This window comes from Antennarius striatus, chromosome 2 (genome assembly GCF_040054535.1).
Source record: "Antennarius striatus isolate MH-2024 chromosome 2, ASM4005453v1, whole genome shotgun sequence".
NCBI classification, from domain to species: domain Eukaryota; kingdom Metazoa; phylum Chordata; class Actinopteri; order Lophiiformes; family Antennariidae; genus Antennarius; species Antennarius striatus.
In genome coordinates, this window is record NC_090777.1 from 23,433,118 (window position 1) to 23,449,392 (window position 16,275).

Consider the following 16,275-nt stretch of genomic DNA (forward strand, 5'->3'; position numbering starts at 1 on the left):
TCCAGTGTGCTGTCATACGCCATTGTGTGTTGGGGTGGTGGGGCCAGGAAAAGAGATATGGACCATCTTAACAGACTCATCCGCAGAGCGGGCTCAGTGGTCGGGATGAGCCTGGACTCTGTGGAGACAGTTCTAGGGAGCAGGACCATGTCTAAATTCAGGGCCATCATGAACAACACCAGCCACCCAGCAGAGGAGCACCTTCAGCGACAGTCTGCTGTCACCCAGCACCTCCACAGAGAGGCTGAGGTCCTCCTTCATGCCCTGTGCAATCAGGGGGTAATGACTCTCTCAGGAGGGGAGGTGGCAAGGTCACGGTTAAATGGATTTGGATTTAATTTAATTTAATTTTATACTGTCAGTCAGTCGGTCATTTTCTAACCCGCTTAATCCGCCAACGCAGGTCGCGGTGGGGCCGGTGCCTATCCCGGCAGTCTCAGGGCGTAAGGCGGGGGACACTCCGGGCACAACGCCAGTGTATCACGGAGCCACATAGAGACAAACAATCATTCACACACACACACTCACTCCTACAGTCAATTTGGGACCGGCCAATCAACCTGAGGGAGGAAGCCGGAGAACCCGGAGAGAACCCATACAGACACGGGGAGAGCATGCGAACTCCGCACAGAGCGGGACTCGAACCCGTGTTGTGAGGCGGCAGCACTAACCACTGCATGCCGCCCTATTTTATACTGTTTATATTTTAATTTTTTTAGTATATGTACTGTTAATGCTACATGTGTCTGTTAGTGTAGTGTATGTCTTGTGGTATGTCCTGTTTTGTTTTTGTTTTTTCCTGATGTTTGGCTGAGCAGTGGATATGTGCAATTTCCTCCGGGATTATTAAAGTATCCATCTATCTATCTATCAATCTATGAGAACTATCATCTCAAGTTCCTAGTAGCTTTGACCATAGATCAAAGCACTAGCTTTGATCTAAGATAGAAAGACGAGGGAGAAGGCTAGTGTCAGTAAGGACATAGATCTATGCTCTTACACTCGCCTTCTCCCTCGTCTTTCTATGTCATCCGGTTCCTGAGTGTACAAAAATTGAAATGTGACCTTGACCTAGTTTTCTCAAGGTCAAGGTCATCATCTCATTTTCATCCCCTTTGCTGCTCGAGTAATGTGGTTTTTGTTTCACCTTTCTATCTTCAACGGTTGCGAAGATATTTGGTGGACTACCGGACGGACAAATGGACGGACGAACACACAAACACTGACAGTTACAACACATCACTGGTTTGAAGCGGGATGTAACAAGAAATAACTACAGTTCAGTTATGTGACATGATTTTGCACTCAATATTTGAATTGATGGAAAAATTTGAATTGATGGAAAAATTTAATTTATTTAAATTGTAGATTTTTTTCTTTTTTTTTTTTTTTAGATCAGGGAACACAAAAAACTGAACCATTTATTGATGATGAAAAGGATTTATGCAAAAAAAAAAAATCTACCTCGTCGCATAGTAATGACGACATGGAATCCGACGTCCTGATTGGCTTTTCGGCTATAACTCAACCGAGCTGCCTGCGGAAGAGCAGGCGGTGTGTACCGTGAGGGGAGGGATGTGGTGCTCTCATCATGGCGGGATACATGAAAATAGAGAATAGCTTCATTTTGAGCAGTGCAAAATTAATGATTTTTATTGCGCTGTTTGCTTGTTTGCCTGACGTTTCGCAGCAGGATGCAGGTAAGAAGTGGGCATGCGTGAACAACAATGGGGAAAAACTTTTTTAATTCAAAATCTCATACGAGTATCGTTGGCTAACTTATGTTAGCTTATCTATGGTCTTTGAAACTGAGAGGTTACACAGGTGAATGGATCCCAAACCTTTATGCTGTTAATTCTTACAGTCCGGCCACTGGACAGGACGGTGTCTAATTTGACTTGATCGATATTTGCTGTATTTTTTATAATTTAGCTGAGGACAAATTTGTACATTGTTGCTTGAAGTGACAAAGCCCGACCCCAGTACGCCACTATTAATTAAGATACACTTGCACAGCTAAAATATAGTTCTGCTTAATACGAGCTCGTTCCAAGAGTACATCAATTAATATTTTTCAATAATGATATTATTGAAGAATAAAATGAGATAAGCGTTAATAGCAGATAATGTAAGTATCCTTTGTGATTGCGTTGAACGAACACCGTTAGATCGGACCTGAAAATAATCGCCATTAACTAATCCTTTACTTCCCTTTGATTCGCGTTTGCTAAAAACTGTTTTAAGGAAATCACTGAATCGTTTGTAATGAAACGATTTGTTATCCGTTTTTGGGAACAAATGAGCCTAGGGGGAAATGTAATGTTTCATTGATCATGTGAAAAAAATAACTGCATTACTACATCAATCCTTAAATTAAATGAATGCATTTGCTGTTCCATATCACATGTTTCTTTCTCATAAATGTCTGTGCTTTTCAAATGCAGGTAACAAGCATGAAGTAATTGATCTCCAGGATGGAGAGACGTACGCCATGTCAGGGCCCAACAAGTTCTGTTATAAAAATTCCATAACACCAACTTGGAAACACACATGGACGAAAATTCAGGTCAGTCACAAGTTCTTATTTAAGAAACTGTTGTAAATCAGAAATGATTAGATAATATCGACGGAAGAGAGCTGTTAATACAGTCTACATTTTATGTGTGTCTTAGGGTGGCTATCTGGATGAATTCATTAAATTCGTTCTTAAAATGTACTGATAATAACTGAAGATGTCTGACAGGTCAAAGTGTGGAGTTTAGACGTCTTTAAGGTGGAAATTGTGGAAGGTGAGGAGGAGCTGCAGAAGCTGGACCACTTCAGTTTGTGGAGCTGGTTTCAGAGCTTTTTACGTGAGCGCCACAATGAAACGACCATTAACATCGGTTTGTTCAGCAAGAAGACGTGCTTCAAAATCGACCCTGCTGACAAAACTGAGTATATCATCAATCCCAAGCGTAGTAAGCAGACAGAAAAAAGACACCAATTATGTTCTAGTCGCTGGCAGATCTCCAGATAAATATAAATGTTCTTTTTTTCCCCTCCACACAGAGTTTGATATCTATTTATTTCTGGTGTTCCTTGTTGGAGTTTTGCTGTTCGTATTTGCGGAATCACTCAGCAGGTAGTTTTTCCTACACATGTTTCAGTGAAACAACTTAAAACAACCATGGTGTCTCACTCTATTTACTGTTTTATTTCTATTTGTAGGAGTCAAGTTTTCTTCTACTCCGCTGGTATGAGTACTGGCATGATCGCTTCCCTCATCATTCTGTTTTTTATTCTGGCTCGTTTTATGCCAAAGGTAAAGTATTTTCCAGGTTAGATAACATGTTCTCTGCTATTTTTCAGGTTAAATCACATTTATATATTTAATTATTTCCCAATCATAACTGCTATCTGTGTGTCTGTCGTACCTACAGAAAAGCCCTTTTTATGTGTTGATCGTTGGTGGCTGGTCGTTTTCTGTTTACGCCATGCAGCTCGTCTGCAGGAACCTCAACATAATTCTGCGAGAACACTGGCATGTGGCATTGGGTACAGAACCTTCACTAATAAAAATATTTAAAATGGATACCATCTTTATGGAACTGGAAACATTTAGTGTGTTAAATACTGAGCATGCAAGTTAAAGGAACAGTTCATCCAATAGTTCAATCATTATCCATCATCATGCCAATGGGAAGTAACATGTTGGGTCGTTTTAGCCCACAGTATATTTATGGAGTTTCATAGAAAAACCTCATTGCAGGATTCTCCTAACCCAAATGAAGAAGATGGGGACTTGTTTAAATGTTCATATTTATACAGTATAATCCAACTTTTCTCGAGCCCTGAGATCCCATTTGATTGAAAAGATGTTTACATATTTTTTTTAATTTGTAATCATCACTGTTTCCTCTAAACTCAATAGGTTATTGCCATTGAACAGAGGTGTCAAACTCATTTTCACCGAGGGCCACATCAGCATAACGGCTGTCCTCCAAGGGCCAGATGTAACTAATAAATAATTAAATGTAACTCAAGGTAATGTTAAATAAATGTAGCTACTCCTTAATGTTAAATAACTGAATTTATTACTTATTCAAGTTACAAACATTACAGTTACCAGAAAAAATATGTTTGCTTATTGCTCTGACATAAATGCTTTTAATTGGCCAGGTCATGAAACCCACAGAACTCCATCAATCAAGGATCAAATTAACCAAGTGAATAAAGAAAAATAACATCAAATACAAGTTAGGACATTAACTTTGTTCAAAGCGTTAAAATGGGCTTAATTACTGCATTGTGGGAAATATAGTTTCAGGTCAAAGCACACTTTTAACCTATTTATTTTTAGACACTGACCTTTTATGCTCTTGCGGGCCACATAAAATGATGTGGCGGGCCGCATCCAGCCCCCGGGCCTTGAGTTTGACACATGTGCCATGGAGTCATAGGGCTCAAACACTAGAGCCTCAGACTTAAATCACAAAGATCCAAAATACAAAAGCAGCTTTCTAGAGCCTGCAAATAAAGTTTCAAACTCACAGTCTAGGCTTTATGTTCCTGGTGTCTTTGCTGTGTTGTTTTGTGTGCAAGTCAACATTTCTATTTTGTGTTGGCAGGGTATGTTGTGTTGGTGGGATTCTTCAGTTTTGCCGTGTGTTACCGTTACGGCCCTCTGGTGGACGAGAAGAGCATAAACATTTTATCGTGGACTTTGCAGCTGTTGGGCCTGCTCTTCATTTATTTGGGGATCCAGATTCAACAAGTCGCCTTCGCCATCATTGTGGCGGCTATGTTCTCCAAAAATCTGGAGTACCCAGTTTTACTGGTAGCAGCTGCGTGGAGGTGGGTGTTAAAGATACTGACAGAAGTGGCATAAGAGAACAGCTCCACCAACCTGAAAGGAGACTCTGCCCTTTTATCTTTCTTACCTGAGCAGGAAAATCAGATTGTATGTCCGCTGGAAGCCGGAGCCCCGCCGCCTGCTGACTGAGGAGGAGTTTCAGAAGCAGGGAGAGGAAGCGACTCGGCGAGCGCTGGAAGAGCTGAGAAAGCAATGCAGCAGCCCAGAATTCAACTCCTGGAAAGTGGTGTCCAGGCTTCAGTCTCCAAAAAGGTGAGTGTCACTACAATGTTCTGTTCTTCATTGTATCAGATTGAACACATGGTGTCTTAATGCACCACTGACACTCGGCTGAAAACGACAAGGAATAATGTCGACTTCAAGATCAGAAATAAATGAACAACATAATAGTCTGGTTGTGACAAAATACTGACTCACCTCAAGAAGCCAGTAATCGTGTCTATAATGAAGCTGTATTGGTAGCTCTAGGTGTGATTGTCATGGCCAACCAGACGACACAATAATTAAAAGTCTTTTGAGTCATCAGTGAGGTCGCATTTTGTGCTGTGCAATGATTAACTGCCTCAGGCAGTCTGTCGTGAAAATCTACAAAACAGGTCTTGTGTGTAGGAATGACTTTAACGTCATCACATCGATCTCCAGGTTTGCTGATTTCGTTGAAGGGTCGCCTCACCTGATGCCCAACGAGGTGTCGGTCCACGTGCAGGAATATGGCTTCGGGGGATCCTTTTTTGAGGATGAGTTTTTCGATACAGACGATGACGAACAGCAAGAGGATATGACGTCTCTGATGAAACCAGAGTGACGTGGCAAAGTTCTGTCGAGAAACAGTTCGATGCCTTTCAAAAAGGCGGCTGGAGCATCTCCACCAAGACGAGTTTCAGGGGATTACTGGTGGAGGAGGATCAAGAACTGCAGCAAGTCCTGATGTTCATGAATCATCAGGCAGAACACTGGTCAGATCCCTCACCAGTATAAAAAGGAAAATGTAATGTTTCTAAGAATGTGCGCTAAAGCCAGATCTCATCTTGTGTTTAGTGTGAGGTCACAAATACAGAGAAACTGGAGGTTATCTGATTGTTTGAACTTTTACAGAATGTGGTTGTAGTTTGTGTTTTCTGTAGCATTATCTTAGATACGGTTTTACTATTTAATTTTCCAAACGTGTTCATAGTCTTTCGTCTCTCGATGGGTTCAACTGCATCCAGGTCAGGTGTAGTTCAGGGGCGCGATGTGGCTCTAGGTTTATTATAGCTTTTTGTTTCAGAGAAAAAGTGGTTGAGTTTGTGTAACGATTTTAATTTTGACACATTTGGTGTCCCAAAGTATTTTCAATAAAAACTTTACTTGAACTCTGACGTGAATGAACATCATTTTTATTCAATATCGATGCATTTGAAGCCAGGCTGTATGTCTCTATAAGTCATATTTATATGTATATATACAGTATGTATAGCTAGAACTGCTGCTGCCTTCTGACGTAAGAGACCAGAATACCACATTGACATTTTTAGTCAACCCCCACAAAAAAAAACTAACAAATTTCTCAGTAGATGAACTCCACAAGATAACATCAATGGAAAGACTATAAATATTAATGTGTTATATTTGAAGAGATGAAATCAAGAATTGAAACTATTTCCATCTCACCTTTGGTAGAGGTTCACTGTTTCCATGGACACAACAAATATTTAAGAATGAAATTGTAAGGAACAGTTAATATTATGTACATGTAAAGTTTCGTCTAACTAGCATTCATTCAGCAAAACATAATTCCTAATGAACTATGTAGCTCGATTAATTACAATCTGCTAAAAGTTGTTTCTTTCATTTCATGAACAGTAACCATTTCCACTGTCAGAGTAGATGACATTAGAGGCTGTTATATAATAGAAATTCAAATACATGAGCAATGGGAATTTCTACCTTCTAAACCACACAAGGCTGAATAAGCTGCATCTGATTTTACCCTGCAGTTTAAATCTGCTATGTTGGAGAAATACAACTCTAGTTTCTCCTCATCTTACTGCAATCTCAAGTTCAATTATTTGACATTTAACCTCACAAATTCTTTTTTCATGAAAAGGTCTGAAATTTCTAATCAATCTGAACCTCTGGCATCACTTTTGGTGCATTTTATTCAATAATTAAATAATCACTGACACATGTTGCTGTTCTGTGAGCTCACTGTTCCATACATTCATCCTGGCTTGTAAAATGAGAACTTCCCCAGTCTTCTGCTGCCCCAGTTCAAATCTGTTTACAGGTGTTGCATGTCAACTTTCATAAGTATTTCCAATAATCATGCTCTTGTTAAGATGTTTAGGATGGCTGGTAGGGAGGCTCCATGGTTTTCAGTCAATCTACTAGAGCCAATTCATTTAAAGAAAGAAGAATTGGGCACAAGATAGCTTTTCAATCTGCCCCGCTGATTTGTTTTCTTAAAACCTGAAGGGAAAAAATGCAACTCAGTGATTAGAAAGTCATAATCTGAGTTTTATTTGAAGCCAATCACAGAGAACTTCAATTGGAAAATACTCAAATCTCTTTTACTTACCAGTGCTATTTCAAACCTGACAATACTCTACTCAGTGGAAGTAAAGTACATATGCTGTGATTGTGAACCAGTTTAAAAAACATGTTATCGGTGCAGGGTCGATGTAAACACCTCCGACACGTGGTCTTCATCTCCTGTAACGGATAAAAGTTTAGATTTGTTTGATTTTTAACCCATCTCATTCATCAAGTCCAGAAAGCTTTAAAAGTCATTAATCATTAAAAATCTGCAGGTCCAGATAGCCTCAATCCTTTCCTCTTAAAGAGCGATGTGGACATTATCGCTGAAATTGCTGCACATACTTTCAACGTAAGTCTTCAAATGAATAAAATACATTGTGATCTTAACTACTGTCCCTTATCCAAACTGTCTGTATTGGTAAAAACCCTTGAATCTTAAGTCAATGTGCAGTTGAAAAGGTTTTTTTCTATCACCAAAAAGTCTGTGTAGGTTCTCATTCATCCAGGTGATGTTTAAAAGTCATTTAAAAAGTCTATTTTCAGCTCTAATAGTTACCATCTGCGAGCCTACAAGTTCTTGAATGTTCCCCAGGTTTTGACAGATTTTGCCAAAATGATGTTCTTCTACCACACACCAGTCATGGAATAACCTACATAAAACTCTCCAATTAAAAACTCACATCGTTTAATGATTTCTAAGAGTAAATGTTCAACTTTGGTGGATGTTTGCAGGTTTTGTTTTTCCAAACTTGTTTGGAATCAGGGTAACGGTGTTAACGGTTTAATAAGTAGTTTACTGTACATTGAAAGTGAAACCAGTAATGACTGCTGTGGATGACCAAAAGAGAGGTGGTGTTACCTTATCAATAGATATTTAAAAAACCCACACATCCTCTCTCCCCCACTATTTACTTTGAGCACATCTGATGAAATTTACCTCACTGTCGAATTATAATCTGCCCTCGCAGGATTTGTGGTCAGGGAACAAGCCCTGCATCAAACAGCAAATATTACTACGCTTATTTGCATGTTTCCCACGCTCAACTTTGCATAACAGCGTGATCACATTCAAGTGCAGCTACACTTCCTGGGCAGTACTTCCCCATAGTACGTCACCAAAAAGGAAACTACACTGTAGTGCCGACACGTTAACATGCAGATGGGGCAAACCCATGGATGTATGATTATACAGGTTCACAGTGGGTTCATGTAAGAGTCTGGAGTTCCCCATAGGTTATAAAGTGACTCACTTTGGTTGTACACGTCCAAACAAAAAGGGTTTCCTAGTTTTTCTATTTAACCAAAAAAACAAAAGATAAAGCACCTTTTCTACATAACATGTAGCTCTCACAGCGTTTTTTGGAGCCTAAATATACCTTGCATGTCAATCAATCATAGTACTGGTAAATAATAAAATAAAGCATGACAACAATAGAAACTTGTGCAAAAAAAATTCAGGATGGATTCATTCACATTTATGGTGACAATCAGACAGTTTTACAGACATGCAGCCAGCGCAGGTTGAAACAGAAGAGCTATCTCTGAGGCAGAATAGGACAATGAATCATTATTACATTTGAAAGCAGAGTTGCTCAAATTTGCTCTTTATTGGAGCCAAAGTAAAAATTTCTGGCTACTAAATTTGGAATGTCAGTAAAGAAATTTATAACGTTCCTGCACATTTTCGCAGGCTGCAAAAGGCAGCAAAAACTGCCAATTTCATATATTATTTCACAAAGTCTGTACACTTAAGACAAATTGGACTTTTTTCTTTTCCCTGACCTCTAAAAGTAACAAAAAGTTCAGCAGAAAAATAACTCGACATGTCCAGTGTTGACAGTCACAATCCACAGTTCAGTCAAACGCGTCAGTATTTGTTGATTCCAAATATCCGTACTCCGTGAAATTGCGGCAACTTGGGGAGGAGGACGCTGAGGAGGGAGCTTGTGTTGATTAGGAAATGTGTGGGATCGTATTTTGTGTAGAAACTGGCAAGAATATACCTGTGGAGAGAGAAGAAAGTGAGTATTTCACTAATCTGTTCTTGCTGTATAACTACAAGAGAGCTTTCAGCCATGCTAGCAGTGTCAAATGATAATGCTACCATGGCAACCTGATGCTGAGAAATATGTTAATATGATGATGTTTGGGCAATATGTTACCATAGTCATCATCTTATTGTGCATTCCAGTATAGTGATTTTTACTAATAAGCACTGAGCACTCCAGACTGAGCCTGGAGGTCATAATCCAGGCCTGTTGCTGGTACTGTATTTGATCATGACAGGAACATGACTGCCTGCACCATAAATCATGGCAACCCAACCATTAGTGGTCCATGCATTCTACTCCAAACTGCAAATTTCAATGCACATAATGAAAGGAAGCTCCTTCATCTCAAAGGGATATACAGGAGATATGAAACAGACATTTTTTGCTGTTGCAATGACAGCAAAACTTCCAGACATCCAGCAGTGCAGACAACTTCTCAGTGTACACTGCAAACACACTCACAGAACAATCGGTGAGATGGTTAGGAATTTGCGTGATGATGTGAACTGGACCCCATAATCCATCTGCTCCCAGTGTGTGAGCAGGCGAGCTTTACCCTGATCTGGTGTCTCAAAGGGGGTGCCCTTCACCGTGTGGAGGAACAGGTACATTACCTGTACAGGAGAGAGGCAAAAACTATTAGCAAACAAAAATTAACAACAACTGTGTAGGTTCTCAGTTATCCAGGTCATTGTCACCCAAAGCTTCTTCAGTTCAAAACTCAAGATTAACAATCTTCGTACAACATCACAGATATCCATTCAAACTGTCATTATCAAACACTACAAAGCATTCATGTGTAAGCTTGTCACACAAGAGTAGTAATTCAGTAGGTTATCTGAAATCTTAAAACGTGATCAGTATGTTTGGTCATGGAGTGGTTTTAAAGGAACAGTCTACCCAAAAATGAAAATGTAGTTATTATGAATGCAACCTAATGCTGATGGAAAAAATATTGAAGCTGCAAATATTTCCGCACCATCACTGCATAAAAAGTCTCTGGAAACCGGAGATCCAAAGTAGACTTGGGAAGATATTATTTATACCATTCCCTGCAGTAAAAACGTCACTGCAGGGATGAAGATAAAAGCGTGGCGTGCATCCTTTCTAGTGAAGGTAAACGGGGTTTCTCTGTTGACATGATGAACAACTTTTGGTTACAAGCTAACTCTGATGTAGGGAAACACTGCAGGCTCTTGTTGAATCTCTCTCTAGCAGTGTAAGCATACACCTTTAACCCCACAGCTTTTGGGGACTCGAAACAAGCTGGACAAACACTTCCGAGGATAATTTTAACTAACCAGGTTGTGGATAACATTGGTAAGGGTCCAGACGAGTGGCACAGTGAAGAAAGGAATGCTAAGAAGGACAATGTGCAACACGATGGTCAGCAGAAGGTAGGTGAGCCATATTCCCCTGCTGTTCATCACCCTGGTGTTGGGGTTCACCTCGCTGTGAGCTACTCCGACATTCATCTGGAGCAAAGAGAAGAACACATGGTAAAGTTCAGGAGGATGAAAACAGGAACCTGCTATTCTGAAGAACTCCAACTTGATGGTTGTCACCAAGCAGACAACCATCAAGACAGGTGGTACAATAAAATGACTGGCAAATATGAAGGATATCTACTGTTCTGTATTTCCAGACCTGGAAGAAAAACTCTTTCGCAGATGCTTATCAACAGTAATTGCTATCGATCTTTAATTTACTAACTGGTTTATTACGCAAAATACACCAAAGATTCACTAGTTATGTTTCTGAATAGAAAATTGCGTTTTATATCAATGCAAGAATGCCTTTAAATTAGAAGTGGCATCAGAAAACAACTTTGATAATACTGGTATTACCACTTCTTTCACTAATAAAATATACCAGTGCATCTTTATAGCAACTCCAGGCAGCAGACAATTACCTCCGGATACAAATAAAGTTTTCTGAATTGAACTGAATTGGAGACACCGCCCGACTGAACTGTAAAGGGTTAGGATATAGGCGCTTCCTCTCACAGGACTCCCTAACGTCACTTGGCTAAAATTAAGCATGCAGAAACTAGCTACAGCATAAAGTTGTCGTCATAAGAAAAGTCAAATGCAAAATCACGGCAACGACCAATTATGAAATATCTTAACACCATATGACAGTATCTTTTCACAACACCGCAGTTTTGAACTTCACTTTAACAGTAAAATTTCAAAATCCTGTAACGCTCGCAAGCTAGCTAGCTAGCTAGCACTTAAACTGCTATCTACGAGTTAACAAGCTAGCGTTACTTCAAAGTTACGGTGATCGTGACGCAGCTGTTGCGCGCTATAAATCAATATAGAGACGTCAAAATCTCTAGTTAACCTGCGGAGAGTTGGCTCTATCCGTACAATTTTTCGATGTTAAAAAGTCTGCATTTCATCGGAGCAAACTTTACCTTCCTCTGTTGTCGTAGCTCACCAGGAAATTCCTTGTTTTTCGTCGGCCCCGCCCTCACGGCTCGGCCGCTTCCTCTGCGCTGTGGCGCACAGCTGTCGGAACTCAGGCGCGTGCCCCCCACATCCGGGACAGGTGAGCAGGTGAGGTGGGGCAGGATGCTAACGCTTTAGCTCCAAGCAGGTAGACTATAAATAAAAAAGGATTGGAACTCTAATGTCTCGCAAATGCTCGTACAACAGATGACAAAAAGATACGCATTTGTTTGATAAATGCTGTCAGTGGATGCTGTCAAATATGTTGCCTATATGTTCATCTGGATCAGGATGTGGATGTGGATGCGGGATCTGGATCCAGGATTGAATTTTTTTCAATATTGTCAATATTATGAAAAAGCTTTAGGTATTTTAAGTAAGTTTCTGCCTTTCCTTGAAGCCAAGTAGAAAGAAGTTATTTAAGTTGACCCCGTGACCTGGAAAAGCGGAAGTGGTCAAGATGAATGAATTTATGAATGAATGAATGAATTAAGTTGACCTCTGAAATTTATAACTTGCATCCCATCTTTACGTGGAAGTTGTTTGTGTCATGTCCAGTAAACCATTATCAGAGAGAGAAAAAACAAATAAACAAACACCGGGATTGTGAACAGACAGTGGGAGGTGTCAGCTCACCTCTGGAGCACTGCCGAGGTGCCCTTGAGCAAGGCGCTGTCCCCCTTTACAAGTTGCTCATGTGGGGTGCTCCACAGAGGGGCTGCCCATCACTCTACTTCCCCGTGCATGCCCACAGGCCCCCTTGTGTGTGTGTGTGTGTGTGTGTGTGTGTGTGTGTGTGTGTGTGTGTGTGTGTGTGTGTGTGTGTGTGTGTGTGTGTGTGTGTGTGTGTGTGTGTGTGTGTGTGTGTGTGTGTGTGTGTGTGTGTGTGTGTGCTACAGGGGTCTGTACAAACTAATATGTATGCATGCGTTTGAAGTGTTTACTAACTAGAGTGTGCTCTTAATTTCCCTTAAAAGATCAGACCAGTATATAAAATAATGAAAAAAAGAGTCTGAATTCACCTTGTGATCATGGAAACTATTAAGAAAAAATGAAAAAATGTCCCTTAATAGAAAAAAGCTCTACTTGACTTTGTGTATCTAAGGTGTAGGGATTTTCTGAGTTGTGTTTTCCAAACCAAATTAAATGATGTAGATCTGGATGAAGTGTCGTTTTGACATTGCAATTTTTTTCTTTGCTTTTTTTAGTCAGTGACAAATGATGCTTGAGGGATTACCATCAAACTGGATGGAACAGTTTGGGTGTGTGCCATGAAAAAAAAATCCAGATACAGAGTCAGTTCCATGAATAAATGTAACTTCCTGCAATGTTTTGAGAGAGGTTTTTTTCCTCCTGGTGGTCCTATTTGCTGATTTAGTTAGTTACACACCAGCAGGATAACTGCACATGCAAAAGAATGTATATTTTATCTCGCAATATATTTCACAGTATATATTTTTATTATTCACTCCTCTTTGATAAGAGGTAAAATGGCTTTAAAAAACTTTCTTAAAGTCCAGTGGATTGATTTAAACAACTTTGGATAGCCATGACCTGAATAAATGAGAACCTACACATAAACTGAGACTATTACCATAAAAGAAGAAGACCATAGAGAAATATTTTGTATTTTTGTGATACAGAATATAACACTGTTATATCTTCGACAGACCCAATGACTGACGTGTGGGGAATGAAAACAACAACTAGCAGGCTGTTCCAAGCATAGATCTGATTATTTCCTGGGGGCGTTATTACTGTGCAGAGAAATTAGATAAGTAAGTGATGTAATTTATAGATGAGACATTTATAGATGAGTCACCCACTCATTTAATGATTATTTATATTCCACAGTGGGTTAATGATTTATCAATACTTCACCAGCTATATGGGGGACAGATTTTGTAATGTCATTGTTGTCATCGTCACAAATGTAGCCACAAGAGAACACAAGCCAGTGTCTTATTGTGCCGGTCCGAAGCCCGGATAAATACAGAATGTTGCATCAGGAAGGGCATCTGGCGTAAAACTTTTGCCAAATCAAAGATGCGAATCAAACCTATGACTTCCATACCGGATCGGTCTAGGCCCGGGTTAACAATGACCACCATCGGCGCTGTTGACCTACAGGGCACCAGTGCAAATTGGACGACTGTTGGTCGAAGAAGGAGAGGAGGAAAGTGTGTTCGCACGAAGAGAGAGAAGAGGAACGCCAAGAGTATAGGACTGAGAGTAGGGACGTTGAATGTTGGAACTATGACAGGAAAAGGTAGAGAGTTGGTTGACATGATGCAGAGGAGGAAAGTGGGCATACTGTGTGTCTAGGAGACCAGGTGGAAAGGTAGCGAGGCTAGAAGTTTAGGAGCAGGGTTCAAGTTGTTCTATCATGGTATAGATGGGAAGAGAAATGGAGTAGGAGTTATCTTGAAGGAGGAGTTTGTTAAGAATGTCCTGGAGGTAAAAAGAGTGTCGGATAGAGTGATGAGTCTGAAGCTAGAAATTGAAGGTGTGATGTTCAATGTTGTTAGCGGGTATGCTCCACAGGTAGGATGTGAGCTGGAGGAGAAGGAGAAGTTCTGGCTGGACTTTGATGAAGTGATGCAGAGCATACCTAGAAGAGAGAGAGTTGTCATTGGTGCAGACTTCAATGGACATGTTCGTGCAGGAAACAGAGGTGATGAGGAGGTGATGGGCCGGTTTGGTATCCAGGAGAGGAATGCCGAAGGACAGATGGTGATTGACTTTGCAAAAAGGATGGAAATGGCTATAATGAATAAATTCTTCCAGAAGAGACAGGAACATAGGGTGACCTATAAGAGTGGTGGTAGGAGCACACAGGTAGACTACATCTTGTGTAGACGGTGTAACCTGAAGGAGATCACACTGAAGGGACACTGAGAGGACTGAGGAGAGTAGAGAGGAGTACAGGGAGATGCAGCGTAAGGTGAAGGTAGAGGTAGCAAAGGCCAAACAAGAAGCTTATGATGACTTGTATGCTAGGTTGGACAGTAAGGAGGGAGAGACTGATCTATACAGGTTGGCAAGACAGAGATAGAGATGGGAAGGACGTGCAGCAGGTTAGGGTGATTAAGGATAGGGACGGAAGTCTATTGACAGGTGCCAGTAGTGTGATGGGAAGATGGAAAAGAGTACTTTGAAGAGTTGATGAATGTGGAAAATGAGAGAGAACAAAGACTAGAAGAGGTGACTGCTGTGGACCAGGATGTAGCAAAGATTAGTCAGGATGAAATGAGGAGGGCACTAAAGAGGATGAAAAGTGGAAAGGCAGTCGGTCCTGATGATATACCTGTAGAGGTTTGGAAGTGTCTAGGAGAAGTGGCAGTAGAGTTTCTGACTGGGTTGTTCAACAGGATCTTGGATAGTGAGAAGATGCCTGAGGAATGGAGGAGAAGTGTGCTGGTGCCCATTTTTAAGAACAAGGGAGATGTGCAGAGTTGTGGCAAATACAGAGGAATAAAGCTGATGAGCCATACAATGAAGTTATGGGAAAGAGTAGTGGAAGCTAGACTAAGGGCAGAAGTGAACATTTGTGAGCAGTAGTATGGTTTCATGCCAAAAAAGAGTACTACAGATGCAGTATTTGCTTTGAGTATGTTGATAGAGAAGTACAGAGAAGGCCAGAGGGAGCTGCATTGTGTGCAAGAAGTGTGTACAAGCAGGATGGAACGGGTGGAGGAAAGTGTCAGGAGTGATGTGTGATAGAAGAGTTTCAGCTAAAATGAAAGGAAAGGTGTACAAAACTGTGGTGAGACCAGCGATGTTGTTTGGTCTAGAGACAGTGTCACTGAGGAAAAGACAGGAGGCAGAGCCGGAGGTAGCAGAGATGAAGATGCTGAGGTTCTCTCTGGGAGTGACCAGGATAGATAGGATCAGGAATGAGTACATCAGACGGACAGCACATGTTAGAGGTTTTGGAGATAAAGTCAGAGAAGCCACACTGAGATGGTTTGGACATGTCCAGAGGAGAGATAGTGAATATATTGGTAGAAGGATGCTGAGTTTTGAACTACCAGGCAGGAGGCCTAGAGGAAGACCAAAGAGGAGGTTTATGGATGTAGTGAAAGAGGACATGAAGGTAGTTGGTGTGAGGGAAGAAGATGCAGAAGACAGGGTTAGATGGAGGCAATTGATTCGCTGTGGTGACCCCTGAAGGGAAAAGCCGAAAGGAAAAGAAGAAGAAGATTGTTGTCATCGTCACATTACCTGAAGAGGTTATGTTCCATGTTCTCAACAAAGCATGTCTTGTCATTTCTACCAATAACTTTGAACAGGTGTCGAAGGTCAAGTTGCATTCTTACTTTATTTGAAATATTTTGTGGAATGCTAAAATCTTTTCATCTTTTTTTTTATCGGTGTGTCTCCACTGGTGAAGATCTTT

At 40.7% G+C, this 16,275-nt stretch overlaps 2 protein-coding genes across 3 annotated transcripts; one reads left to right on the top strand and one right to left on the bottom strand.

The window, feature by feature from the left end:
* Positions 1–1,569: 1,569 nt before the first annotated feature.
* On the top strand, positions 1,570–6,187 carry nemp1 (nuclear envelope integral membrane protein 1). The gene is made up of 9 exons (XM_068341356.1): positions 1,570–1,700; positions 2,445–2,566; positions 2,744–2,960; positions 3,052–3,124; positions 3,211–3,304; positions 3,423–3,537; positions 4,611–4,836; positions 4,931–5,107; positions 5,498–6,187. Exons 1-9 carry the CDS (start codon positions 1,592–1,594, stop codon positions 5,658–5,660), a joined length of 1,296 nt encoding a protein of 431 aa, XP_068197457.1. The 5' UTR covers positions 1,570–1,591; the 3' UTR covers positions 5,661–6,187.
* A 2,645-nt stretch (positions 6,188–8,832) lies between these two features.
* On the bottom strand, positions 8,833–11,998 carry ormdl2 (ORMDL sphingolipid biosynthesis regulator 2). Of its 2 annotated transcripts, none has more exons than XM_068335362.1 (4): positions 11,843–11,998; positions 10,725–10,898; positions 9,886–10,037; positions 8,833–9,375 (listed from the first exon to the last, which is right to left on the bottom strand). In XM_068335362.1, exons 2-4 carry the CDS (start codon positions 10,896–10,898, stop codon positions 9,240–9,242), a joined length of 462 nt encoding a protein of 153 aa, XP_068191463.1. In that variant the 5' UTR covers positions 11,843–11,998; the 3' UTR covers positions 8,833–9,239. The 2 variants fall into 2 exon arrangements, with proteins under 2 accessions (XP_068191463.1, XP_068191472.1); XM_068335371.1 differs by having other exon boundaries at positions 11,770–11,850.
* Positions 11,999–16,275: the final 4,277 nt, after the last annotated feature.

Coding starts and splice junctions, on each gene's coding strand:
- nemp1 (XM_068341356.1), top strand. CDS start 1,592: ATGGCGGGATACATGAAAATAGAGAATAGCTTCATTTTGAGCAGTGCA. Junction 2,961..3,051: donor TATCATCAATCCCAAGCGTA/GTAAGCAGACAG, acceptor CCCTCCACACAG/AGTTTGATATCTATTTATTT. Junction 3,305..3,422: donor TGGCTCGTTTTATGCCAAAG/GTAAAGTATTTT, acceptor TCGTACCTACAG/AAAAGCCCTTTTTATGTGTT.
- ormdl2 (XM_068335362.1), bottom strand. CDS start 10,898: ATGAATGTCGGAGTAGCTCACAGCGAGGTGAACCCCAACACCAGGGTG. Junction 10,038..10,724: donor CCAATGTTATCCACAACCTG/GTTAGTTAAAAT, acceptor TCTCCTGTACAG/GTAATGTACCTGTTCCTCCA. Junction 9,376..9,885: donor ACCATCTCACCGATTGTTCT/GTGAGTGTGTTT, acceptor CTCTCTCCACAG/GTATATTCTTGCCAGTTTCT.